We start from the raw sequence: 27,589 nt of genomic DNA, 5'->3' as shown, positions 1-27,589 counted from the left end.
TCCTAATGTTTTGAAGCTTATAGTCCAATTTGGGTTACATTTCCATTGAGACATTATTTATTTGTTTTGATAAAAAACAACAACAACAACTCACACGGCAACAGTCTCAAAATACAGTATTTCATACACAAGCTTTGCAAACGTGTTTGTTGTAGGGCTATTGTATGGGTTTTCCTTAGCCTTCTTTGTACATGAGTTGCTTATATGTTGTCCATGCCCTCCAATTAAAAAGTATTGCACATCTATGCTGTAATATTGAAATTACGATGTGTTGGACAGTTTTGAAGGCATCATCACATCGTGCTAGGCACAATGATTAGGATACGAAGGATGTGTCCTGCGCATGCGCACAGTCAGAAGCGGAATCGTGGCTGTGTTAGCATCTAGAGCTAGCGGACTGGTTGGGGAACACGGTGTGGAGGAAGGCGTCCTGCGCACTGTAGGCAGAAAGATATCGGCGACTTCAAATATCCCCAGCTAATCCTTGAGCTAACCATTATCCCTCCATGCTGTCCGGGAAAGGAAGATAACTGTAATAACCCCGCACTGCCAATTAGCCACCGTGCAAGACAGATAGGCTGGGAACTGCGTTTTGCATATAGAGTCTTCCTTTCTGACAGAATCACTTTTCTGTTTTGAATATTAAGAATATAGCTGCAACCTCGACTAACCTTACTTCTTGTAAGAATGAGGTTGCCGAGCAACAGACAATGTGCGATGGAAGGAGATGGAAAGAAGATGGACCAAGCTCCTCCGTTCAGAAACCCTTTTGTGCACGTCTTGAAATTCACCCCTCTGGAAAAGGCAAAGGTAAAATCACGTTTGCATACAAAATGTTTACTATTGTACATATACGTTAGCATGCTGTTTTAGTAGTTTGTAGAACATTAACACCTTAGTACGACACAGTGGCTATTCAGTCACCATCACGTTCTTCTCATTGGATGTAGTCAGCTGAGCTAACGTTAGTGTTAGCCAGCCAGCTAGCAGCAGCTACATACATTTTGCTTTCTCCCTTCTGTCTGCCTCAACCTAATGCTGCTGTAAAGGGCTGAGAGTCTTTAAAAAAAAGGGTTGTTTAGCTGCAGCAACGACACGTATTTCACACATGAGCATGAAACATGAAAATCCCAGGAATCCGCTAACAATCCACGAAAATGAAATACAGCTATTTGAGCATGGCCGTCTGTCCAGGATGGGCCTAGCTTGTTGCTCTTTAACTATTATCAAAGCTATTACAAACGAGCATGTTGTTTGGTAGCTTTTACCAAGATTTCATGTTTTTGCGGTAACGATTAAATACGACATTTATTTTAAACACTGTACCGTTTTCTAGTTTCCCTTGCATTTTTTCTTGCTTTGTTGGTCATCATGGTGCGTCCAACTTAACCAGAAACCAACACGTGTGGATGTGGAGGGTGGAGAATGGGATGGAAAACTGACAGTCATGTTCATTTTTCTCCCCATCTTCAAGCTAGTTATATTTTCCTCAGCTGTTGAAGTTCTTACGTGTTTGCCTATCTCGTTTGAAATAGATTAGTTGCCTGATTAAATTTCTGTTGATAATCAGATTTAACGTTAGAGCATTCAGGTTTCTCTGCAAAAAGGTGTTAACTTACAGGCTACTTCAAGCTTCCAGCCACAGGTTTTATATTTTTGAGCGTCACTGCTCAAAAACTGTGACGAGGTATCTTTGGGATGCAGCCTGCAGAGATATTACAAGACAGCAATTTAAATTTGGAGGCACATGTGGGCCCTTTTGTAGTTCACCTCATATAATCTCTCTGAATAGCTTAAATACTTAGAGAAGTGTGTGTGTCCACCCTGACCCATGGGTTAACATTAATCAGTGCATTGAGTGAATAGATCCTGGTTCAATGAGACATACTGTAGTTTTGTACAGCTGTGTCCCTGTCGAACACTATATACTACTACTTATCATATTTGAGTATGTAGTACATTCACACTAGAAAAATAAGAAGAATAAAAAAAAACAACAACATGCATTCTAAAATTGTTTGTTAAACAAATAATTAAAAAATAAATGCACTGAATCATAGGGAAACCGATTTTGCCTTCTCTTGGCAGCAGTTTTTCTTTGGCAGCAGCTTTCCAAAATTGCAGTTTGATTGACATCCGTCAGTGCATGTCTATTGTATTATTTCCTATAGGTACAAAACAGTAAAGCACATTCATTTCTTGTATTATTAACCGCCAAAATGGTGACCATAAAGTAGTGGAATAGGGACACAGCTGTGAGGTATTTTCAGTAACAGAGTTCAGTCTAATGGGGGAGCCTCAGTTTTATGAATGGCGCTACTCTGGCATAGCAGGTATTAGAGCGTATCTTGTTATAAGTAAGAATAGCGACCTAAGGAGGTTCAGGCACATTCCTTTCCTTCTGACTCTTAGAGACTGAAGGTGGATCAAAGCCAAGGGGATAGGTGGGTTTTCTGGTTTGTCCTATAAGGCTAACATAATAAAGTAAAGGAAGTTTTTAATGGAGCAATAAACGTAGCTTATTTATTTAGACCATTGACGATTGATTGCTGTGAAAGCTCATTTGCTGCACACGTTATATAGTATATAGCTATACTGTATATTATACGTACACATTAAAATTAGCCAAATAATGTTTGATTTTGACTGTGCTAATGCAGATGTGTCTGCAGACATTTTTTCTTTAAATCGGCCTCATGAGCGCAGGCATTGGCTGATGCCAATTATCTCAAAATGCCAAAGATCAACCCGATTAATCTGACGACTGCTACTGTCTATCAGTTGACTAGCCGACAGACAGATAAACTCACAGAATTAGTTTATGGGTTTGAAGAGAAAAGTTATTGTAGTATGTGCCCGTTTTCTATTGTAAAAGTATGGTGCCAAGTGACAGACTGTAACTGAATGGCATGAGATGACATATGACTGTTTCACCAGTGCCACAATTATTGTAAAGATAATTAAATAATTTTTGGCTATATTATATTTGTAAAACCCTCCATAGTGCCCACTAGAAGAGGTAACCAATTGTAACAGGACCAGATGAGTTTGATTGAGATTAACCCAGGCTATGAGAGTATGCTTGTTATTAGGCCATAAAGCTACATTACTGCCTGTAAGTGCAGGCTAAAGGCCTGAAAGCTAATAGGCTGTAGCTGAATAAAAAACCAACAAGCCAAATTGGCATTGTTGCTCACAGTACAAGAGTTTGTGCAGCAGACCATACAGGTTAGAGGAACTGGAGACCTTTCACTTCTTTGATAACCTGTGACTTTTAGTTATTTTTGTTACATAGGGTGTTGCAGTCCAGAAAAGGGGGCATAATAAGGTGAATATGTCTGACTAATAGCCACATTAGTCACTTGCCCCAAATCTTGGTGGAAATATGGAGACTTGTAGAAACTCATTAGTAGGCTATAATGTTATTCAGTACTCTGACCTCTCAATCTATATAAAGATGCTCTTGCAGTTTTGCACCTTGACGAGCTAATTAATTGATCTACAGAGCTGATTGGCATAGACCTAATGTGAGAAAATATTGCAGTGTTTTTGTTACTGATTTAGGTGTATCAGCAAACATTCCAGTTTCCAGTAATCTAGCCTTAAACCCTAAAAGTTTGTAAGGTGTCAGAGGGCAAGCTGCTAATGTTAAAGTTAATTTAATTCCCAGCTTTGCTTTGACACGCCTAATTTATATTCCTTGTATGATTTATTGGGGAACCCCACAAAGACCTAAATCTGTTTTGATCCTGCCAAAGCAGCAATGAGTCAATAGCTTATTCCCACACTACATAGATCAGTATTTCTGTGGATTGGCATCAGAAGTGGGCAAGTGATGTGTTCCTCGCAAGAGTAGGCATACATATTCTGATTCTGATATTTATCAGACAGAATTTTAAGTTGCTGTTTGCTCAATTTAAGTACCGGGGTTGAAAAGGTTCAAACACTCCCAGTATTGTGTCAATAACCAATTTACAGTATATTGTCATTGAAACCTGAGGGTGTGGTTAAAGTAAAGCCTAAAAGGTCTCCACTATGAACTTGTCTTTTCTATTTTGCTGTATTTTTCATCTTATAAGCCTTTCGAACTCATGGATATATTACTATTTTTCATCTTCTCACCCATACCTGAAGCAACATGCCCGATAACAGTGAAGTGTCTGGCATTGATCAGTAACTCTTGTAAGCCCCTCCCCACAAATTATGATCATTCTATTCAAAGACACAATAAAATATGGATGATTTCCCTTTTAAGTGGCCAGAATGGGGGATGGTTCCACAGTTTTGTTTTCTACATGCTCGTGTATTTGGAAAATCTGCTACAGCGCATAACTTAAATCCATATCATGTATCATACCACATAACATATGGTTATAAAGACAGTGCACTAATAATTATTGAAGTATTATTTTGTTTTTATGCTCCGCTGACACACAAAACAACCTTACCAATGAGTTTGAGAAAATAAACTCTTAGCCACTCCCCGACCTTAAACACAATCCAGTGAGGAAATTGTTGAGACTTGTAAGAGTGCAACATCTGCATTTTGAAAACAGGAAGCTCATACACATGTCTCTACTACCACTAAAATGTTACAGTTCAAGCTCTATGTCAGTTTAACTTCCTGTTTCAGTGTGCATTTAGTCAAGAAAAGTCAATAAAACCTCATGGAAACCATGATTTGTGACCATGGTTGCATGTTTGTCATTGGAAAAACATATAGACCTAGATCTGATAACACAGAAAAACAGAAAAATAAGTAGGATGAATGGCTATCAGCTACATGATGGGCCACAGGCTTTGAAGTCCTCTTGGTGTGACAATGCATTCAGAATTAACACGGTGTAGTCCCTCTCTAACCTAACACTTCAGAATTAACGCATATGCCTTTTGTCTAGTTGGAGGTTAGTGTGAAACTGCCATTGAAACAGATTCTTATTTTCACACACACATGGTCTACTCTCCTAACCTTTTGTTGCATATTAGTGGTTAAAAATGCAGACTGGTTTTGACCTTGCAGCATCTTTTTCATCGGTGTGGAGATAACCACAACATACTGGTAACATCTGGTTCACAGTTGACTTCAATAATACCTACAATTGTCTACACTGTCAATGCAGAGTTGTGCTGTATCAGACTGTCCTGTGATTTTGATACCAAGAAGCCCAAGTTAATTTTGCACATTTTACTGTATTGTTACAATGCCTTAAGTTGCATCAGTCCAGATGAATGCTTATTTTGTTTTCTCATTCACTTTTAAGACTGTGACAAGCCTTATTGCATGAATTTAAAGATGCCTTGTAGTGCAATGCCTGAGTTCACTCTAACTCCCAAACAACCTCTCTGCTTTTGTAGCATTGCCTTTGTTCTTATCTCTAATTCTTAGTGACATTCATGCATTCTCATGCTTTGGGTCTGAACAATCTTTTAACAAATGCATTATACATTGGCTCTCAAGCATTCCCGGCAAGGCCCCTTTTATTATAGGAAAAAAAGTACTAGTACTTACTCAGTTGTTTGTGCAAAACTCTATACTTCATATTTGTATAAAAAGAGAACTATGTGTGGCAGACATGTATAATTAATTTTTATGTGTCTTAAGAGGATCTTGGGAAAGTAAACAGTTTGGAGGACTATGAAAAGAGACAGAAACTAGGGTGGTGTGTCACTGCGATAACAGTGGTAGTATTTTGTATGTTTTGGGGAAAAAGTAAAAAATGTTACTTTAAGACTAACTACTCCCCAGCTAGTCTCCAAAATGTGTCTGCTGCTTATTGTTGTCAGTAGTTTAACAAGCAAGCTTTAAATTGATTGATTTAAATTGACAACAACTCTCCCTTGATAAGATAGCGCAGATAGACTTCATGCTCCCCAGTAGTGGGTTGCTGTCAAGACAAATATTGACGGAAGATAAGTGCTGCCATCAGGGAGTCATAAAAAGCTGTAAACAGTCACCATTGGACCCAGTCAATGAAGTGGCCGAGCCTTCAAGAATGAAAAACATATGCAGCATATGTAACATTCACATGATAATGTTAGCGTATGTGGCTATAGGAAGTATACGTATACATAAGGGCTATATAGTGACCTGAGGGCAGACACACCATCTCATTTAAATTGTCTAGTATGTGTAACACACACAGCTCTTCATGTTGGAGTGCTGGTGTTTTGTATTGCTGAGCTGCAGGTGACCACTGTGATCAGAGGCCATGCTGCAAGCCTTCTGTGTAGGACAGGTACACAAGGGAAAGGGCCTCTCTCAGCTTCATTACATGTTAGAAGTTAAACTACTTGCACTGTTTTTCTTTTCTTTACACCAGTTCCTAATAGTTCATTGCCTTTCATAAGATGAAGCCATCATTGATGGGCTTTCTTTTATTGTGCTTTGTTAAAGATGTAATAAAATCAGCTAGTGTATGTTTTTCCCTCCAGACAAAAAGTACCAAACATGTCAATCTATTTTTAGAGTAAACTTTTGGTAAATTTGGCTGCACAGTTAATACTTAACATTAAAAAGCATTTATTGTGAAGTAAATGAATTAGTAGTTAATATCAATAACTACTTAATACTGCTTAGACTAAAGTCAAACTGAGACTAACAGTACCAAGATGACTGACAAAATGTATATTATTGTATCTATTTCTTTAACCCTTTTCCTTTTCTCCTATATTTCTCGATCTGACTCATACAGATTGCATTAATGACAGTCACACTGTTCCCCATCCGTCTGCTCATGGCTGCATTCATGATGCTGCTGGCTTGGCCTTTTGCCTTCCTGGCCTCAGTAGGGCGCTCAGAGACCACCGTCGAACCCCAGTGCCTCTGGAGGAGGTGGGTGCTTTATTATGCATATGTGTGTCTGTTTGTTTGAAGGTGAATTTTGTATTTGAGGAAGCACTGTAATTGTTACAAAAAATGTAATATTTTGACATTGGACACCAGCAATGGTAGAACACTATGGGTAGTTAGCCATACAATCAACAATGCTGCATTCAGTATGAATAGGCAATCTCATGGCTCAAATATACTACTTCTCATCACTTCAAACAGTAACACTATATTGTAGGATTTTTTATTTTTGCCTTTTTTGTGCAATGGGCCACTTACTGATATGGTTACTAGACTACTAAAAACAGTTTGACAATTAATGTATCAATAGTGGTTGTAAGAATGCAGCTATGACAAGGGAGCTGAAATGTCTAACACGTCAAAGTTCCAGTTTTAGGTTAAAAAAAATCACAATTTGATGTACCTCATTTTATTCCGAGTCATACTTGAGCTTTGACAGTTCAGTTGTTCGACCCTCTGTCTCGGCCTTGTGCTCCATACTCCCTGATTGTGTAATAGTCTGTCCAAGAACCTTCCACAGCAGCTACAGGTCTCCACCTCTTAAACACTTGTCTCAAACGAAAGATAAAAAATACCATCTTAAAGGTTAATGAACGTGCAAGTGAATAATGTCATATTTTTATAGGAGACTTGGGTATAGATGATGCTTGTAATTTAAATGTGTGGGTAAGTTGGTGAGAGTCAGGGTCAAGTAGGGAAATAGGTGAAATGCAGAAAAAAGACACATGTGGTTAGCAACCAAGATATGGATATGAGTAGGAATAGTTTAGAATACAGGTTTACAATATGTCCCGTTGGGCTTGAGCATGCAAACCACTCATCAACAACACTGTTATCAATCCCACACGTGCATCTATGCATCCATCATATTATCCAGTGTTGGAGATTAGTCCCCATCTGCAATTTAAATAACTGATGTCATATGTCTGATCTTGTTTCCAGACTGGTGGACATAATTCTGAAGATCATCATGCGGGTCATGTGGTTTGCGGGAGGTTTCCATTGGATGACCGTGAAAGGGCGAAGAGCATTGCCTGCAGAAGCACCCATCCTCACTCTGGCACCCCACTCTTCGTACTTTGATGCCATTCCAGTCACAATGACAATGGCCTCAATTGTCATGAAGGCTGAGAGCAAGGATATACCTCTCTGGGGCAGTAAGTAACAAAAACATACAAGGTTATATTGCTGTCATTGTTACCTCTATGACCTATATTGTGAGGTAGAGAACAGATGATATAAGGAGGGAGAAAGTTATTACCCAAACTTGTTCAGCCACATGTTGGTTTTAGGGAAGGTTAAGTATGTACAGTATGTTTTCTTGTGTTGTGATGTGCAAACCTGATTAAGTACATCAGGCCAGTGTTTGGGCAGGTCAGAACAATTTCTATGATTTTGCTGCTGTATCAGTAAAGAGAGGGGATTGCCCAATTGACTTTGCAGAATTTTTTTAATTTATTTATTTTACATGAGTTGAAGCCAAGTACAGCTTGGCTAATGTTCACAGCAGTGGTATACCAGGAAATGTGTAAACACGTATACATGCCTTGCTGCAGTGGAAGCAGACGTTATTGCCAAAAATAAAACCTTTTATTTATATTGACTCAGCTAGTAAATTCTGTAAAACATTATGATTTTTCAACCTTCAGTTCTGCAGTGTTGTTACATAGTCCTGATGACGTTGTTAAACTCATAAAATCATGCTTGACATCCATGACACAGGAGAAATCAAATTATCTCCTCCGGATAAATGATCACACTCGGACTGGGAAAGCCAAATAACTCAAAAGTAACTCACAACATCCTTTAAGATACTTAATGCTATGGATCTAAAGATTAAAGATTAGCGTATCAGACATAATTGCCAATAATAACCATCAATGATTTTATTTGATATGATTGACAAAATTGTTAGCTGGCCCACCAGCCCCAATTTTGAACCTGACCCAGAAATGACTGAAGGGGTTGAGGGGAGAGAGTTTGGTTCATTATGTCAGGAAAGTGGAGAGCATGTGAACAGAAGTCTTACCTGAACCTCATGGTCTCTGCATATCTTGTTTCAACCTGCATCTTTGACTCAGTTCCTACCAATCAATTTATAATGTTAGAGAAAGTGGTATCCCAAATGAAATCATCCCCCTCCCGTTGTTGCCACTAAACTGTTAAAGGAAGACTTTATTGTGACATTTGTCAGTAGTTGTGGTATCACCAAATTGTGGCAACGCGTATTTGGATTTCAGGATTGTGTCGTTTAGTTTTTATGTTGAATGGCTTGTGCTTCTTTGTGTTTTTGTTGTCTTCTAACATGTTGGGACCATGTTGGAAATAAGTGTTGTCACTTTAATATGTAATCCTTTTGGCTTTTTTTTCTGAGTCTTCTAATCCATAAATAAAATCAACCAATCAATCAATCAAACCACTGCCAGTAATGGATCCCACCAAGCAGCAGGACCATTCAGATAGCTAACTGGAGTTATTGTCTGTGCACCACACTATGCCACATGCAGAAGTCAAGTAGGCCTTGCTCAGTTGCAGTCAGTACACACACTAGTATAACAGCAGATCCTATTAACTAGCTTGCAAGTTCAGTTACCTTGTTGTAGTTGCCAGTTTAGGCATTTGTTCAGCAGCAGCAGGACATACAGTAAAAGGCTTAGTTGTGTGTTATTTTAGCCTTCCTTTCTCCTCCTCCTACTCTGCCTACTAGGTCAGTAATTAGTCACTTTGTTAACTCCAGACTGAGTGAAGCTTGACAAGTTACTGCAGCCTGCTTGTATTGCAGGATTTAGACGAATTTGGTCATTGGCAAATTGTCATTGTTGTCAACAACATGCCATCAGCTAAGATTATGTTTTGAAGAAACCTACGGAGTATAAACAATGGATACATCTTACAATTTCAGGATTCATTTTGTTTTAGGGGCTGTTGGGCTGAAAATGTCAAAAGGTTATCCACTAATGAGTCTGTTCAACTTTAGTTTGACTAGTCCTGTTGGTCTTGCAGTAGGAGCCAAGCAAATGGATTCCAGAATAAGTATTAAGACCTGATCAGCCACAATGACGTGTGTAGAGTGTCTCTCAGGGTACTAGCTAGAGCCCTAATCCCTTCCTGTCGGCTGACAGCTTACAGTTGGAATCAGTGTCTTCTTCTCATGTCCCCACTCTCTTCTTTCCTCATCTTATGTTACCCTCATTCTCCTTAACTTGTTGTGTCTCCCTCTTTCTTTTTGACTCTCTGTCTCAGGGCTTCCAGAAACATTGCTTTTGCTAATTTCTATTTGTCGATTAAGATGGGATGTACAGGAAAATGCTTACAGCATCTACAAATACCTTGCAAATCTAATCTAGAATATTTAAACTCAGTCTTTGTCTGATCACAGTTCCTTTTTCATGTCCTTGTACACTTTTCCTTTGTAGTTCAGCTATGCTTACATGTCTCAAATGCTAGAGACACCCTCAATCGTTGCCATGCAGATTTTATACTATGCAAATATCACTGAGCTTAGGTCTCCTCTCATACTATTCCAACTTTGTGTTCATTGCATTACTCTGTCTGACCCTTAAGATGGTTTTCTTCATTTGACACAGTCAAATGGCTATGCTATGGGAAGTGACATTAACCATAGGGGTGTCACAGTTAGAGAACTTTTGTCAGGCTGTCGCATTGATCTTGAGAAAAACGGAAGTTGTATAGTGGTGAATGTACTCTTGTGTGTTAGGTGATTTCAAACACTGAGTTCGAAATCAAACGGTCTGATCTGACCTTTTCAGTTTAACTGGGTGGTGATTTAAATCAATATCACAATATAAATATGTTTGTCATGTATCTGTATCAATCATGATATTGCAAATGTGTAAAAATCCATTACACTGAAACTTTTTACACATCCAAAACAAAAATCCAATGGCTCATATCATTAGATTTTATAAAACAACACACGATCATATCATTTTGATGCAGTTCCACTATAAATTTAGAAAAGATGACATTGAATTATCGCCCAGCCCTACAATATAGCTGAATTTACATAAGCACATTTAGCTGATATTTAGTCTGTTGATGCTCCATCATGTTTGCGTTCGAGCGTTGACAGTATTTGTAAAATTACCAATTTGAGTTTTGAATTTTTAATAACTGATCATCAGCCCAGCCAGCAGTTCCAAACTCTACTGCTGCTATTGTTTTGCTGTATCACTTGGATTTCTTATATCACCTCATTGGCCTCCAAAACCCTGACTGCATTGTCAACATTGTAGCTGGAACTACCTTATTCCTAGCCTGTAATCAGAGAGGGAAGCCAGACCTTTCTTGCATTTGTGATCAACATGTGAGACTCATCTGACTCAACCAGCATCAAGGAACATGTGACCATGTGTTTAAATACAGAAGATACAGCATCTAAATAAGACACTTTTGATTAATTTGTTCCACATATGGGGATGGGATGAGGTTAGATTGACTTCTTACCTCTGCTTCCAGTCTTTATGTGAAGATATATTTTGTTTTAAGCTGTCCAATACAACTTCCATAATAAACCATTGCCCATGAATATCACCTCTTACCTTTCCATTACCAGTACAGTACAGTATTGAAAATGTTATATTGAAACTGAAAAGTAAAAATGTTTGGCTAATATTTTGCCCTTACCAGCAGTGGTTTCTGGTATGTATCCAGATAACAAGCTGTTTATTCAACAGTGCTTTACAGTTATATAAATGTCACATTAACACAGGAATGTTTCAATACAACCACATTCTTTCACTCTTCACCACTGTGCAGCTCTGTTGCCGAGTGATTTGGATTTAAGTGCTTTGTTTAAGGACACCATTAGAGTGGTGGTTGATGTAAAGAGGAGCTTTGCACTCTTCCCTGGCCAGCTTTTCTTAGCCGTTACAGTGTGTCAAGTGTTTGTTTGTTTGTGTTTGCTTCTGAATGTATTGGATTGTTTTAAAGTTGTGATCATAATGTTCATTGCGAAAATATTTATTGCTTAAGGCAATACAGATATTGCCTGTATTACCGGCTTACGTGAAAAGGTCTGAGTTCCCCAGATCATGCAGAGAAGCTTTTTAGTTGCTTAGCTGTCAAAGGAAATAAAAAGAATAACTGTTTCTGTATTCGTATGTATTTTATCTACTCTTTCTCTGCTTTCTCTTTTGCTTGTAGCTTTGATTAAGTACATCAGGCCAGTGTTTGTATCACGGTCAGACCAGGACTCCAGAAAGAAGACTGTGGAGGAGATCAAACGCAGAGCCCACTCTGGGGGGGAATGGCCTCAGGTAAATGGATGGAAATTCTTCTGCACACTTAGAAAAAAACTTGTGTATGCATTTGTAGGCACACATAAACACAACAGCACCTGATTTTAACATTAACTGGCTTTATTTTATATTTTTTACAACATCTATGCCAAACATGGGACAACAATATCAAGCAACAATCATCTTAGACATTTTTAAATTTTGATGTGCTCACTAGTTTTTATGAAACCAAGTCAATTTAAAAACAAAGGCACTATGTTATTAGTAAAACACACAACACTGTTAAGGTTACAACTGTAACCCTGGTTCCCTAATAGCATGAGTGAGGTATGGGGGGCATACCCCATAGTGAGATACCAAGCAAATGCTTGAAAAAGAATCCCTGAAAAGGACAAAGCTACAGGCCACAGAACAATGAGCATTTTACCAGTAAAATCCAGCATTGCATAAAACATTGTACACAACTAACTGCACTTACAGCTACTTGAAATATAATGCAAGCTAATACTTGTGACATTTTCAAAATGCTGTCCTTATGGTTTAGAATATGGCCACTGTTTTTTGTAATATGTAAACCAGTCCTCCTTTCCTACAGATCATGATTTTTCCAGAAGGAACATGCACCAATAGATCATGTCTAATCACCTTTAAGCCAGGTAAAGCTCTTCCATCATCTTTTTTCCTCTTACTCAGCTTTCCTCTCTTTTGTTTGTTTTTTTTCTTCCTTTGAAGTCATGCTGCCAGTTGTTTATTCATAGCATGCACTGATATTTCATACTCAACCTAGTGGGCATATTAACTTATTATTTGAATGAAATTACACATTGAATTAATGTCCAATTTAGCTTGAAGTGTGGTGTGTGGTCTTAATTGTTGAGGAATTAGAACTAAAATCATTGTTCGCATTCCTAAGGTTTGAATTTTGATGTGGAAGTTTAAATCTAGCCATGTAACCTGACATTGAGACCGAGACTTGTCACTGTGATTTCCTGTAAGACAAACATCTCTGGTATACAAATAACAAATAGGTATTTGGCACTTTATTGGCTAATGTTTAAATCACCAAATAAGTGCATTTATATTTCTGAATTTATTACACTGGTGCTTTTGGCTGACAGTAAAATTTCATTATTGGGTGCACTTTTTTAAACATACCATTCATATTCTAATTTGTGTGCTCAATTTTGTTCTCAACCCAATTTATTGTTTATGCAGGTATGTCAAATTAAAATGCATCCTTTATGGGGGTTTTTTCTTCTTGAAAAAATTCTTGCAGGGGCCTTCATCCCAACTGTACCAGTGCAGCCTGTGGTAATTCGTTACCCTAATAAACTGGTAAGATTGCTTATGGATATGTTAGTAACACATGTTTATGACACAATTGTTTGTAGAAAAAAAATCACGTGATTGTTTTCAAATAATATTTGTTTTATAGTGAAACTCTATTATAATAATAATAATAATAATAATAATCTTTATTTATAGAGCACTTTTCAAAATCTATGTTACAAAGTGCTTCACAATGGCAGCAAAATAAAACACAAGTCATAAAACCATCTGGTTTTAAAAGAAAACAAAAAACAAGAAAAACATTACATTGCAACAACAGTAAGTAAACGACAGTTTAAAGAAAATTAAAACTCAAGTAAAATCAGGAAAGGTTCTCCGATAAAAGTATGTTTTTAAGAAGGGACTTAAAAGACATCACTGACTCAGCCAACCTGATTTCCTTGGGCAGGCTGTTCCAGAGCCTCGGGGGCCCTGACTGCAAACACTCTGTCCCCTTTAGTTTTCAGCCGGGTCTCTGGAACAGACAAAAGACCTCTGCTCGAGGATCTCACAGTACATGCCAAGGATCTCAAAGTATGTAACATCAAACAGAGAGGGGATATATTGGGAATGACTCAACACCTATTCATCACTCCTTATTCACAGGCTAACTGAAAATGACAAACATGATTGTTCAAACACTGGTTTCCATAAAGATTAATCAGTGGCACAACACCTGCCCACTGATCCCCATCAACAATCTTCTATAGTCTGTTCTTACTTTTATTTAGCAGATAGTAGCCTATAATACAATCTGAACACTTAAGAGTACTAAGAGTATGCACCAGGTATCCCAGCTGTATCAACATGCAGGGGTGCATGTTATACAAAGTATAAGTCAAAACCTAATTCCGGCAGTCAGTATTGTGATTATATTATATAAAGGGCCTGCAATACTAAAATGTTAGTGCTCTGTGTTAGTTCTGTGAGCCTTTTACATGGGCTTTATTGTTTGTGTCTGTATGTGTACTATGCATGCCCTGTAGCCTGCTTGGCATCTTACCAGATTCTCACTCAGTGGGTAGGTAAAGATCTTGTCGGTCACATGGTGAGAAGAAAGATATTGCAGTTATATATAGTATCCGTGAAGGAGAAAATGTTCTGAGTAATGCAGAAGCATTTTGCAAATTCAGCAGAATCCCATACAGTACTGTCGGATCCTCCTTCATTGACACATGGTGTCATTGTCATATTGTCTAATTTTTTGAATAAGCTCTGAGGGATGGGTTATGCTCAAACAGAATGTATGATGTGTTGTCTGACCTTGTCGGCAATCCAAAGTGTTTTATACCTATTCAGAGAAGCCACACTCAAAAGCAGAGTGAAAAGCTGACCGTCAGAGAGAGGGGAGGTACAATGTTGTTTGAATATGAGGATAACGGTGCACATTTTCAGACTCTCCTGGAAGGCATTTGTAGTGTTGAGCTTGGTTGTTCACAACAATTGAAAAATTAGAGCTTGAGAGAGTTAAAAGCTCGCTCCTTTCTTTCAGCACCTGGCACGAGTGGTTTTCCATATGCTGGCAATGGTACAATAAAGGGTTTCGCTACTATGGTCGGGTGATAGGAAGAAAACAATGGCTATTGGTAAATAGGCTGACTCTAAATTTAAAAACTAAAATAAGTGCCTTAGTATTTCCATGTCAACAACAGTTTGGGTTTGTAGCAAATAATTAATCTGTAAAAGCACAATTAGTGCCATCGGAAGTCACACTAGACACACTGGCTGCATAGTGCTTTGTTCACTGAAAGCCTGTGCTGGCTCACTTGCAACGCTCCACTGCAGCAGTTGAGTATAGTAGTTATGTAGATACAACATCACATGGCCACAGCAGCAATTTTGAGTGACTGTATTATTTTGTTTTATTCATGAATCAATAATTTACATTTGTTTATTTAGTTTATGATTCAGATTTGCTTCCCATCGTGTTTCAAAAACAGCCCATGGCAATAATTATATATAGGTAAAGCTTTAATTGAGAAAACATGAGTTTGCCCTGTTGAAGTTTCAGAAACTTTGTGCTAGCCAAAAGGCCACAAATTCTGGATGCTCAGATGAGGCTGAGTTTGTCAACTACACTCATTTGTGCCTGACATTCTGTGTAGAATGATGGACTCTTGATTCAGTAGACAACTACTGGCAGCCCAAAGAGGCTGATTTAGCTGAAGTCGTTTAAGTCTGGTTATGAGAAAAATCCAGTGAAGTGTGCAGAGCAACTTTCTGATAGCCTGACTGGGAATCTGGGTAATCATGATATGACTCAGAGGGCTAGTCCAAGGCATTGCTCAGGCTTGTTGTTAGTGAGGCTGTCGAAAACCAAGTTTAACTGAGGACATTGTGAGAAGGAATTGTTTGAGGATCTTATAAATCCAGCAAACCTGCACCGTCTTCTACTGAAGGAAGGTAGTGCTTAGATGAGGTCAGCTGCAGAAATCACAAATGTAGTTGAAAAACTGCAGCGGTGCCAGTCCTGAAACTGTGGTTAGGCTATTGAAATCAGTGGAGTCACTGTTTCACACACATCTTAAAGCTAGGTTAGGTAATGTATTATATTTTTTGGAAATTCTACATCCTGACAGCAATCAATAAATGAAACGCTCTGAAAAAATCCGGTATCTGTATCTATCCATCATTGTGCATGAAAATGTGTTTTGGGGGAGTGGCTTTGGAAGAAGGCCTGAAGGGAGGGGATGGGATTTTTTCGGTTGGATACTTTCATCTAGCTGTCTCTTGCTAGTTTCTCTGTTACCTACCCTAGCTTTAAGAATAAAAACATATTTTGCTAAGTAGGTGTATTTACATGCACTTTAGTGACTCCAGTATTTCCCAGTTTTTGAAATAACCTGATTTCAGAAATCTCCAAGTAAACAGGAACGCATGTTTTTCTTTTTAGATTTAAAGGATTAAGAATAACCTGGATAACTTAAGTCAATTTCTGTTGTGGAGACCTGAGTCTAGGCCATGTCAGTTCGGAGCTGGGATTTTGAAATCCGTATACATTTTTTATTGGGGGTAGCTGAGGAATCTAATTATTTAAACTGCATTTAAACCAGTGTTTTTCAGTAGTCAGTCTAAGGCAGTACATGGGAACTGATTTCTTGCCTTAACCTGATTTCACAGTAATCTGCTTTTTTGGCATGCAAATGAGCATGAAAGGTTTGCGCTCCTATTTAGCGCAGGAACAACTGCAGGAAGAAAGTTAACAATTGGTCTAAAAATGCAAGTTTTTATTTCAATCTGTCTAATAATGTCTTTGCTTCATACACTTCTTACAGGACACAATCACATGGACGTGGCAAGGGCCTGGAGCGTAAGTGCACTATTGCTTTATTTCACATATGGTGTGCTTCAGCTTCTCCTTGCTGTTAAGATACAGTAGAAAATGTATCTACATTCTGGTTTTTTTAATTAAAAGCCAGACTTTAATAAACTCCTACGTAAGCTTAAATATACAGAAAATGTCTGAACTATATTATTACTACTACTACTACTTATATGGTAATGCTGTTTTCTTCCAGACAACAGTTATTACCTAAATTATTGATAAAAAATTATATGATGAATAATGAATGGTGGTAATTCATTCACTCATTCAACATCCAAAAACAAATTGAATATAAATTAATTAATGTTTTCTGTAGGCTTAGTGGAAGTGTCTGTCTCAGTTCTTCTCAAGAAAATGAACTATTTATGTTTTTTTAAATGTATTTATTGTTATTAGTTTTTTTACCAAAGCACAATGTATGATTCTTAAATTACAGCCACTATCGCGTATCATAGTAAAAGGTTGTCATTGATTACATTCTACAACTCAAGTGCAGGCTACTATTTTGGAAATGAACATTGTGGTCTGAACCAGAATCTCCGCAATGAGATCTCAAATAGACTGGAAGCAGATTAGTTATGGCTGGAGGAGAGAGGCTGCCCTTATTATCTCTCTCTGTAGCGTCCTCAGAATACAATGTCCTGTTTTGGTTCGTCTTCCATCATTATAGTGGGTTGTTCCCTGCTCAGCTGGGCAGATCTATACAAACACTTGCAGTTTTGGTTTTAAAAGTAATGAATTAAAGATCTGAGTAATTATGCGAAACTAGAAATTGTAAAAACTGTAATATGCAAAAATGTGAGGAAAAAGTGATCCCAATCAAGGCTCTTTGTGTTTGTATTTGTTTATTGTTGTTGTTGATGTTCTGTTATTATCCAGGTTTGAAATCTTGTGGCTGACACTCTGCCAGTTGCACAACGAGTTTGTGATCGAGGTAATTATTGTTCACAATACTATATAAATATATTATATTTTTGTAAATACATACTTTTAATAAAATGTCCATACAATGGGGAAAAAAATCTCTCATGATGTCTACAAATTGACTAATTCATAATTGTCGTCTCTCTCTGCAGTTTCTTCCAATCTACGCACCCTCAGAGGAGGAGAAAAAGAACCCTGCTCTCTTTGCTATCAATGTGAGACGTGTCATGGCCAAGTAAGTTAAAATGTATTGTTCATATATGTGGTCATCCTTTGAATGTACAAAAAGCAAAGTTGAGCATCACTACTTTATACCTAATTTATTTTGGTTGTGATTTACTGATAAACAACAAACGCAACATACATTATTTTTCCTCTGACTGATTTAGCATTTAGAGGAGACATAGAGCTCATCACTTGCATAGACTGTTTGTTTAATACATGTTTCACATAGAGCAACAAACAAGGGAAGGCCTGTTATTTGACCAGGGAACAGGATGGGGCCAGAGTTTTACACAGGTCATTGTATGGTTTTGGTCTGAAAGGGGTGAACGGGTTGTACAGGTAGATATGAGTGGCACAGTCTTGCCCCTCAACCACAAATGCTTTACTGTTTCATTGTGGTACATGAGAAATATTAGATATACACATTTTATAAACATTTGTACATACATTCTGTTTGAAGATTAGTAAGATCATGTCATCCGTTTTGAGTATGACACCTGAAACATTATTCAAATTCTGTACCACCCAACGTTGCTATCCATATGAACTATTTTATGCAATGCTTAGTAGAGTTGGATCGGTTTCCAGTTTTGCTGTTATGGTCAGCATAGCTTAAACCGGTTTGATTTTATGCGACCCGACTGAACTGGCATATGTCATTATGAGATGATCTGGCAAATTAAAAAGTAGCCTACATCAGCAACCTGTGCCAATGGCGCTAAATTCAACTTGTATTGCATTAGTAATAAGCAATATAGCAACGTGATTAACATAATATTTTTTTGTTTGTTTCACGGCATGTGAAATTACTTTTTTCTGACTCACTTATTTCTCCGGCTCTTGTTGCAATGCTTATCAGAATACACAGATTTGATTGGCTGAGTAGCATCACGTGAGATGATTTACAGCGTATGCAATTGGTCTGTGAGTTTCAAACCAGTGCTGTAAAGGCTAGGAAAGCTGCGCCGAAAATAGAAACGCTCGTTCACCTAGTGGTACAATTAGGTATTACCGGTCCAGTATTTGGCTTAATATCAAACCGGTTTGAGAATTTTTACATCGGCCCAACCCTAGTGCTCAGGTTACACAGGCTGTACTTACTACCCGTGTTCTCGTACACTTCCACACTCTGTGCTTCACTGCTTTAAGCCTGGGATGGGAAATTTAAGTTCTGCAGATGGACAAAAAAAACACTGTACTCATTGTTCTCAACATCCAAGTAGCCGTATCAGCTACTACATTGGCCTTTCAAGCCTTAAGCAAAGTTTATCGATTTGCCCATACTGATGTCCCGTCATTGTCTCCTCTCCTCTGCTGTGCCCAGAGCCCTGGGGGTACCCATCACAGATTATTCATTTGAAGACTGCCAGCTGGCCATGGCAGAAGGCCAGCTGAAACTGCCAGTCGACACCTGTCTGCTGGAGTATGCCAAGCTCATCAGGAGACTGGGGTGAGTCACTTAAACCTTCCAATGCAATGCCTCCCATCAAAGAGAACCAAGTAAGGGGCAAAAGGGGGAGACAGGGGCAAAATACTCACCTAACATCGCGGGGACCCAGATCAAAATTCTGGCAATGGTATCTTCAGCATGGTTGTGCATTCCAGCAAATGTAACTGGTCGTATGCACAGGTGGGAGGGCAGTTGGGGATTGTGTCCTTGTCGCTGCGCTAATGACTCCCACTAGTTGGTAAGGTACCTGCACAGGAGGGGATCTGGAGGTAGGTAGTGTGATCTCCACACACGGTACGGTTTCTTGGTGAAAACTGGCAGCGCTGTGTGTATTGGAGGAGGCATGTGACTGTTTACTCCCTCCCCGGTCTGACAATTGGCAATGACAAGGACCACTGACAATGCAGGGGAGAGAAGAGGAGAGGGATAGAAAAGAGGGGAGGGAAAAATGTTAATAGTTGGACAAAATACTGCAAACAGTTCAATATAATGCAGCCCAACAACATGATGTAACTCCATTGTACAGTCTTGAAAAAATGAACACAGTGTCTCTGTTGTACTGACTGTATTGTTTTAATGTTTTGTATGTTCTTTCTTTCTTTTTCTGATTGTGGCTTTAATTCCTTGTTCACACTATGGCCAAGTTATTAATTAACAGAAACTTGCTGTCACAGGTTGAAACCCCGGAACACTGAGAAGGTTCTGCAGGAGTATGGGAACAGAGCCAGGAAGCTGGAGGGGCGGAAGCTGGACTTGGATGACTTTGCTCAGTTCCTCGATATGCCAGTTTCAGACATGCTGCGAGACATGTTCGCTCTTTTTGATGAGGTAAAGACTGTGGAGATTTTTTGCTAACAACCAATATAGCTCTCCAGTCTCCCTCATTGGCCACATTTTGTCATACTTGTATTCACTGCAAATATAGAACTGCAATACAGTAATATAGTTACACTATATGACTAGATATGATATGTATGAAGTAAGCAATATGTGCTCCAATTTAGGGCATGAATGAACTCAAAGCAGTCAGTTAACACAGTGCTTCTATAAAAACACTGTTAAGACAGGAAGCTGGATTGAACACCAGATGCTTTTTTGGAACTAATCACAGTACCTTGCTTTTCATTTGTGGATACGTTTGCAGTATAGTACCCAAACAAACAATAAAGGTTTTATTGCTGCAATGTGTTCATGACCTAAAAAACAATCACCCGCAGCCACTTCTGTGAAATAAATAAGTAGTCTTGCTCACACCCTCTGTCTTCATCTTTTGTAACGTGTTTCTCCTGCTTTTCCAGCATGACGATAACTGTATGGATATCAGAGAATATGTGATAGCCTTATCTGTCGTATGCAGACCTGCCAAAACTCTGGAAACAATGAAATTGGCCTTCAAGGTATGTTATTTTTCAAGCTTTGTGCTTATTTAACCACCAGGCAGAATAGAGTTGTCTGTGCTCGCTTAGGATCAGCACGACATTCGCTATGTTTAAATGCCACTTATGTCTTCGTCTTGAGTTTTGCATTGCAGAGTAATGAAATTGTTCTTTCCATCATTAGTGTGTAGCTTACTGACACGTGTTTACACTGTTTACACAAATTTTCTTCCCCATGTCCATGCTCAAATCTGCATTTCATAACATCAGACATCGTCACATGAAATGTGCAATCATGGGTTATCATTGCAACCAATCTGTTGCAACCAATCTCTTGTGGTTGCATAAAACCAAATAGCTTGAGTTTGAGTCATCTTCATGTTTTCACTTGAATTGCTTCTCATACCTCTTGATGTTGAGTTGAATTTTTGTGACCTTAGGGTTCACTAAAGCTATTGAGTACATATTTATTATTTGTAATACCACCAGTTATTTCAGAAAAAGGGGAACCCACTTAACAGTTTAACTGGCTCCTAACCTAACAACCCTGCCAGAGTGGAATGACTAAAGTCATTGAGATGACATCTGCATTTTTTTCCCATTGTATTTTCGCCAGATGTTTGAGGCAGAGGAGGACGGTGCCATCACAGAGATGGAGTTGGCAGTTATCCTGAAGACGGCTTTAGGAGTGACTCACCTCAGCGTGTCACGTCTGTTTACTGCCATCGATGCTAAAGACACGGGGAAGATCACATTTGGTAAGAGACCTAATAAAATAAACCATCCCTGATCACTTATTGACCTAAATATTTCTTAATCGAATCTTTGTTTTGAAATTTGCTTGGTCATCACAGTAGTAGTCTTCTTTCCTGGCTTTTTTCACTCACCCCACGAGGAGCAGTAGATTCAACAACCAGGCCACTTCAGTTTATGTGCAGTCTGTTTCTGGGCAATTTTAAGCCTTTGTTTTCATGTTGCCTTTGTTTCTGGCGCCCTCTTGTGGTCTTTCCACAGACAAGTTCAGAAGCTTTGTGGAGCAGCACCCAGACTTTGCTGAGGAGTACCTGTACATGGAAAACGCAGGACTCCACAGCAGTCCCTGCCATGGTCACCAAACAAAGCCCAGCCTGTCTTCCCCGAACCTGCAAGGCACTGCCACCACCAAAACAGCCAATGGTATCTGCCCTGACTTCAGCCCCAATGACCATGGCACAATAGATGGACTGCTCAAGAAACACAACTAAAAGGGTTTAAAAATGTAGTGGGAGCAAACTAACACCTCTCCTGGTGAGAGGGTGTTGTGTGTGGGTGGGCGGAGGTTAGTTACTTGTTAGTTAGTAACTTGTTTGAACAGTAAGGGACTACATTTCAGTAACCACAACTACAAAAATGAAGAAGTTTACCTTACCCTTTTTTATTAGTATTGTGTCCATGAAATTCCTGAGGTTTTTTTCAGCCTGTTTATTTTGTTATAAATTCCTTTTTTTTATTTTTTCATAGCAAGGATTGTCAAAATGCCAAACAATGGCTGTTTCAGAAACAATGCTTGAATACTTGAAGGGCAAGCATTTATAAAAAAATCCTGGAGCAAATGTTTTATTTATTTATTTTTTTGCTTTTCCCTCCAACATAGTACTAACTGTGCATGTTTTTAACATGAGGGAAGCAAGAAAAAAAACAGTGAAGATACCTAATTCTTAGTGAAATCAGTGTTCGATTCTCTTTTATTTGTAACTGTTATGTATTTTCTCTCTTTAATGGTAGCTGCCTTTTTAACTGAAAGTGCAGAATGCATGGGCTCATGTCATTTTGAGCAGTACTGAGGATTATTTATCTAAAGAAGGAATGCCTGAGAGTACCAGTGACAATTGTGACTACTCTAAGTGTTTAGCTACAGCAGCCACATTTGAGGTGAACTCAGGTCTCTGTGAGTTGACGGCTATAATTGCTATGAGCCTGTTATGCAGTGCATCCGGAAAGTATTCACAGCACTTCACCTTTTCCACATTTTGTTATGATACAGCCTTATTCCAAAATGGATTAAATTCATTATTTTCTTCAAAATTCTACAAACAATACCCCATAATGACAACGTGAAAGAAGTTTTGTTTTGAAATCTTTGCAAAGTTATTAAAAATAAACGAAAAAATCACATGTACATAAGTATTCACAGCCTTTGCCATGACACTCAATTGAGCTCAGGTGCATCCTGTTTCCACTGATCATCCTTGAGATGTTTCTACAACTTGATTGGAGTTGACCTGTGGTAAATTCAGTTGATTGGACATGATTTGGAAAGGCACACACCTGTCTATATAAGGTCCCACAGTTAACAGTGCATGTCAGAGCACAAACCAAGCCATGAAGTCCAAGGAATTGTCTGTAGATCTCTGAGACAGGATTGTATTGAGGCACACATCTGAGAAAGGGTACAGAAAAATTTCTGCAGCATTGAAGGTCCCAATGAGCACAGTGGCCTCCATCATCTGTAAATGGAAGAAGTTTGGAACCACCAGGACTCTTCCTAGAGCTTGCCGCCCGGCCAAACTGAGCAATCGGGGAGAAGGGCCTTAGTCAGGGAGGCGACCAAGAACCCGATGGTCACTCTGACAGAGCTCCAGCGTTTCTCTGTGGAGAGAGGAGAACCTTCCAGAAGAACAACCATCTCTGCAGCACTCCACCAATCAGGCCTGTATGGTAGAGTGGCCAGACGGAAGCCACTCCTCAGTAAAAGGCACGTGACAGCCCGCCTGGAGTTTGCCAAAAGGCACCTGAAGGACTCTAAGACCATGAGAAACAAAATTCTCTGGTCTGCTGAAACAAAGATTGAACTCTTTGGCCTGAATGGCAAGCGTCATGTCTGGAGGAAACCAGGCAGCGCTCATCACCTCAGCATGGTAGTGGCAGCATTATGCTGTGGGGATGTTTTTCAACGGCAGGAACTGGGAGACTAGTCAGGATTGAGGGAAAGATGAATGCAGCAATGTACAGAGAACTTCCTTGATGAAAACCGGCTCCAGAGTGCTCTGGACAACTGTCTGGGACAACTCTGTGAATATTCTTGAGTGGCCCAGCCAGAGCCCAGACTTGAACCCGACTGAACATCTCTGGAGAGATCTGAAAATGGCTGTGCACTGATGCTCCCCATCCAGCCTGATGGAGCTTCATCAGGCTCCTGAAGGTCCTGCAAAGAAGAATGGGAGAAACTGCCTAAAAATAGGTGTGCAAAGCTTGTAGCATCATACTCAAAAAAAAAAAAAAAACTTGAGGCTGTAATTGGTGCAAAATTTGCTTCAACAAAGTATTGAGCAAAGGCTGTGAATACTTATTTATATGTGATTTATTTTTGTTTGTTTGTGGGTTTTTTTATATAAATTTGCAAAGATTTCAAGCAAACTTCTTTCACGTTGTCATTACGGGGTATTGTACGCGCAAAATAATGAATTTAATGCATTTTGGAATAAGGCTGTAACAACAATGTGGAGAAAGTGAAGAGCTTTGAATACTTTCCGGATGCACTGTATATACAATGATATTTGATTTAGCTCAGGGTTTAGTGACAAAAATGAAAAATTGTATGATGTCATCATTTTTGACGCTCACTGGGTTATGTGCATTGCTTTTTTTTCTTACATCAGTACTTTTCTGCCCAGTTATTCCTCATTCACATTAACTTCACCAATGTTATTTCTTTCAGGTTGGCAAATTCAAGTGTCTATTTTTTTTTTTTTTTTTTTTTTTTTGTTGTTGTTGAAATTACAAAACGTGGACCAAAAATGCATTGGGTGATTTAATGTCACCTGTCTTGTTTGTACTGTCCTTCTCAGTCAGTGTAATGGCTATAAAGGGGGGAAAGTCACAATGTGTGGCCAGTGAAAGCACATTCAGTTAGGTGGCTTTGTTGGGTATTCTAAAGGCAAGGTCAGACTACTTCCCTTTCTGCTGTACACTGCTACATTTTTAATCATTCCTACCCTTTTCACAGCATGTTATTCCTCAGTCTGTTCCAGTATGTGTTGGAAGGATGTAACACTTAAACATTGCCCCCTTAGTCACCTGTAAATTTGACATTCATGCTATGTTTCAGATGTGCATGGGAGAAACTGTGATGTTTTTATTCACTAACAATCATGTTTTAAAAGAGATCCAAGCACCTTTGCATCTAATCACATTTGAGGGACCAGACTGGAATTGGAAAATATCCACCTGTGGTCATATGTATGCCCTGTTTATAAGTTTTCGCTAATGGTGGTATAACTGGCACAAAAATATTTGTTGCTGAATGTGTTTTAATTACTTCTTAGTACCATAAAATGTGTTTAACATCATTAAACATATTTCATATTGAATTAAAATGAAGGGATATTTAAGACTACACATTTTATCTCAAATCAGGCCAATAGTAGAGCTGTTCATTAGTCTTTAGTGGTCTTTAAATGATTGGTTTTAGGACCCAGTTACCTTGATTAATATGGGAAAGAAATTCTCCCCTAACATTTTTTTGATTTGTCCATTACTCTGTTCTTTGATGTCTGATCTTAATTCAACAAACTTGAAATTACAATCAACTTTTGGACGTGTTGACAAAACATTTCACACACAATGATGCTCATTTCAATCATTTGCCAACAATTAATTGGCTGGTTTTCATATTCTTTCTGTCTCTGGAAGCACACAAAATGACCTAATGCTTAAAAAAAAACACAAAATGAAAGGTAGATTATGCTGCAACTTCTCTCAAATTGTACAGTGCTTTAGGTCATGCCATTTTATGGCAACTATTTGTTAAAGGGAATACCTATCCTGAACAGATGAAATGCATTAGAATCTGTTTGTAGCCAGTTGTACCTGGGTTCATGGTTTGATTCTGTTCATTTTTAGTTATGGATATCACATAAGGATTTTACAACTTAATGTTTTGGGTTTTTTTTTTTTTTGTTTCTGTCGGTGAGCCTCACATTCCCACCACATTCATAACCATGCATACTATACAAGTATCCCCGTTATAGCTTTCAGTGAAGCAATATTTCACATCTCTTAAGCCTTCTCAAGATGTATGCTTTTGAAGAGTTCTGATATGTATTTTGAATATTCCAAATGCAGGACATTTTGTGAATTTTTGATATACGTATATGAATGATTTTTATTTTCACTGCCATGACAAAGATCTGTGATCTTCTCTCCTCTGCAGATTGTATTGATGGTGAAAAATGAGCCACATTTCTTTTTCCCTTTGTATAATACTGCAATTGTTTTGTGCTGTATTCCTCCTAAACAGTGTAAAGTTTTATTGTTGTTATATTACTATTATTATTACTTATGACTGCTTAGAAACAAAATGCAGATTTCTTATGGAAACCGATAGCCTTGAATCTATAGAATTTTTATGCTAAAAAAAGAGAATGTATAGACAATCTTGTCACAATCAGAAGCTACTCAAAGCGCTGATCTCCAGTGGATATTTTACGAAGAAATCATGGTTTTCAAATTTTTATCCTGTTAGAATCCTCTCTCCATTGACTGTTTTATGCTTAAGGTGTGCAGGTTGAAATAAGCAAAGTGTGAGTGTGTCAGGCCTTGAGGTGATGTCTGCCACCACATGACGGGCCGCACCACACAAACACTCCAGACGCACATATAAACTAACATATGTTAAATCACAGTCTGAGTATTTCCCCCCTTAGTATTTTTTAAATTATGCGTATTTGTGCTTGCACTTTAGATTATTTTCTTTATTTTTTAAAGAAATACCACATTGCTGTAAAGCATGTTAAGTTTGTAGGTAACAGTATTGTAGCTCAGTTTTGTTAATGTGTATAGTTTTTTTTACATTTGTTCATTTGCTGCAATAATGGGAGCACAGAGGAAATTTAGAATCACACATTAAAGGAAGCTACCCCTTGCCCCACATTTGTTTTTGTACTGTAAGAAAGAGTTTGGTTAGTTTAAACCCACTTTTTAGACCTACTTTTCTCCTTTTATATCAGGATTGTGGAAATTTTGTAGCTTCAAATGTGCAGGACTTAGCCACAACCTATAGATTTGAAGGACAAAAAACAGTTTGCACCGTGGAATGGATAAGTATTAAATGTGCTCCTAAGTCATGTGATTTTACAAGTGGTTAATTACACAATTCACTCTGTATGTACAAGAGAAACCATACTGTTTTTGTACATAGGTGGGGAATCTGATTTATGAATTACAACTGAAACAAAGAATTGATATTCAATACCTGACCCAGAATGAAATGTATTGAGCCACAGTAACTCCTCATGCAGTTTTGTTTGTTTATTTTAAACATAAATGTCCATTTGAAGGTCTAAAGGATATATTTCATCAGCAAGTCAAATATGTACATTTATATATTCAATAGTTACATTAAGAACAATTCCACATTGGCGCTGTATGAAAATACTGGTTCGATTTCTTTTCACACTTGTTTCACTTCCCTTTATTTCAAATACCTCAGTAGAGGAGAATCTCAATTTTTCTACTTGTTGTCAGTCTGAGAAAATATAAACCTGCAAGAGATAAACTTGTATGTATGCTACTGCTGCCTGCTTACCGCAGTTTGTCCAGCAGTGAGCCTAGGACGAAAGACTTGTGTACTCGGACAGAGCGATAGAATCTTTCTGATGGCTCATTGTCTGTGGACCAAGAAACTGAACTCTGTTTTCTCTGTGGCTTTACTTCATGTCTTTTTCTATACTCAACAGGTTTTATTTTATTAATGCATTTTGATGATGAAGAGTCATTACTGCAAGCTACTTTGAATTTGTCTCTTCAGGACTGCTATGATATAACTTGTTAATGTGACTCTTGGATCGAATTAAAAAAACGTTAACACGC

At 38.4% G+C, this 27,589-nt stretch overlaps 1 protein-coding gene across 1 annotated transcript; it reads left to right on the top strand.

Annotated features, from left to right (window-relative positions):
- The first annotated feature begins 130 nt into the window (after window positions 1–130).
- Window positions 131–27,589, top strand: LOC122881558 (lysophosphatidylcholine acyltransferase 1). Its single transcript, XM_044207885.1, has 14 exons — window positions 131–810; window positions 6,693–6,832; window positions 7,793–8,007; window positions 12,017–12,129; window positions 12,707–12,767; window positions 13,388–13,446; window positions 16,716–16,750; window positions 17,645–17,699; window positions 17,842–17,924; window positions 19,239–19,364; window positions 20,039–20,192; window positions 20,663–20,761; window positions 21,357–21,498; window positions 21,755–27,589. Exons 1-14 carry the CDS (start codon window positions 688–690, stop codon window positions 21,982–21,984), a joined length of 1,635 nt encoding a protein of 544 aa, XP_044063820.1. The 5' UTR covers window positions 131–687; the 3' UTR covers window positions 21,985–27,589.

This window comes from Siniperca chuatsi, linkage group LG9 (assembly GCF_020085105.1).
Source record: "Siniperca chuatsi isolate FFG_IHB_CAS linkage group LG9, ASM2008510v1, whole genome shotgun sequence".
Classification (NCBI taxonomy): domain Eukaryota; kingdom Metazoa; phylum Chordata; class Actinopteri; order Centrarchiformes; family Sinipercidae; genus Siniperca; species Siniperca chuatsi.
The sequence above is the reverse complement of the archived record's forward strand: the minus strand, read 5'-3'. Positions and strand labels throughout refer to the sequence as shown.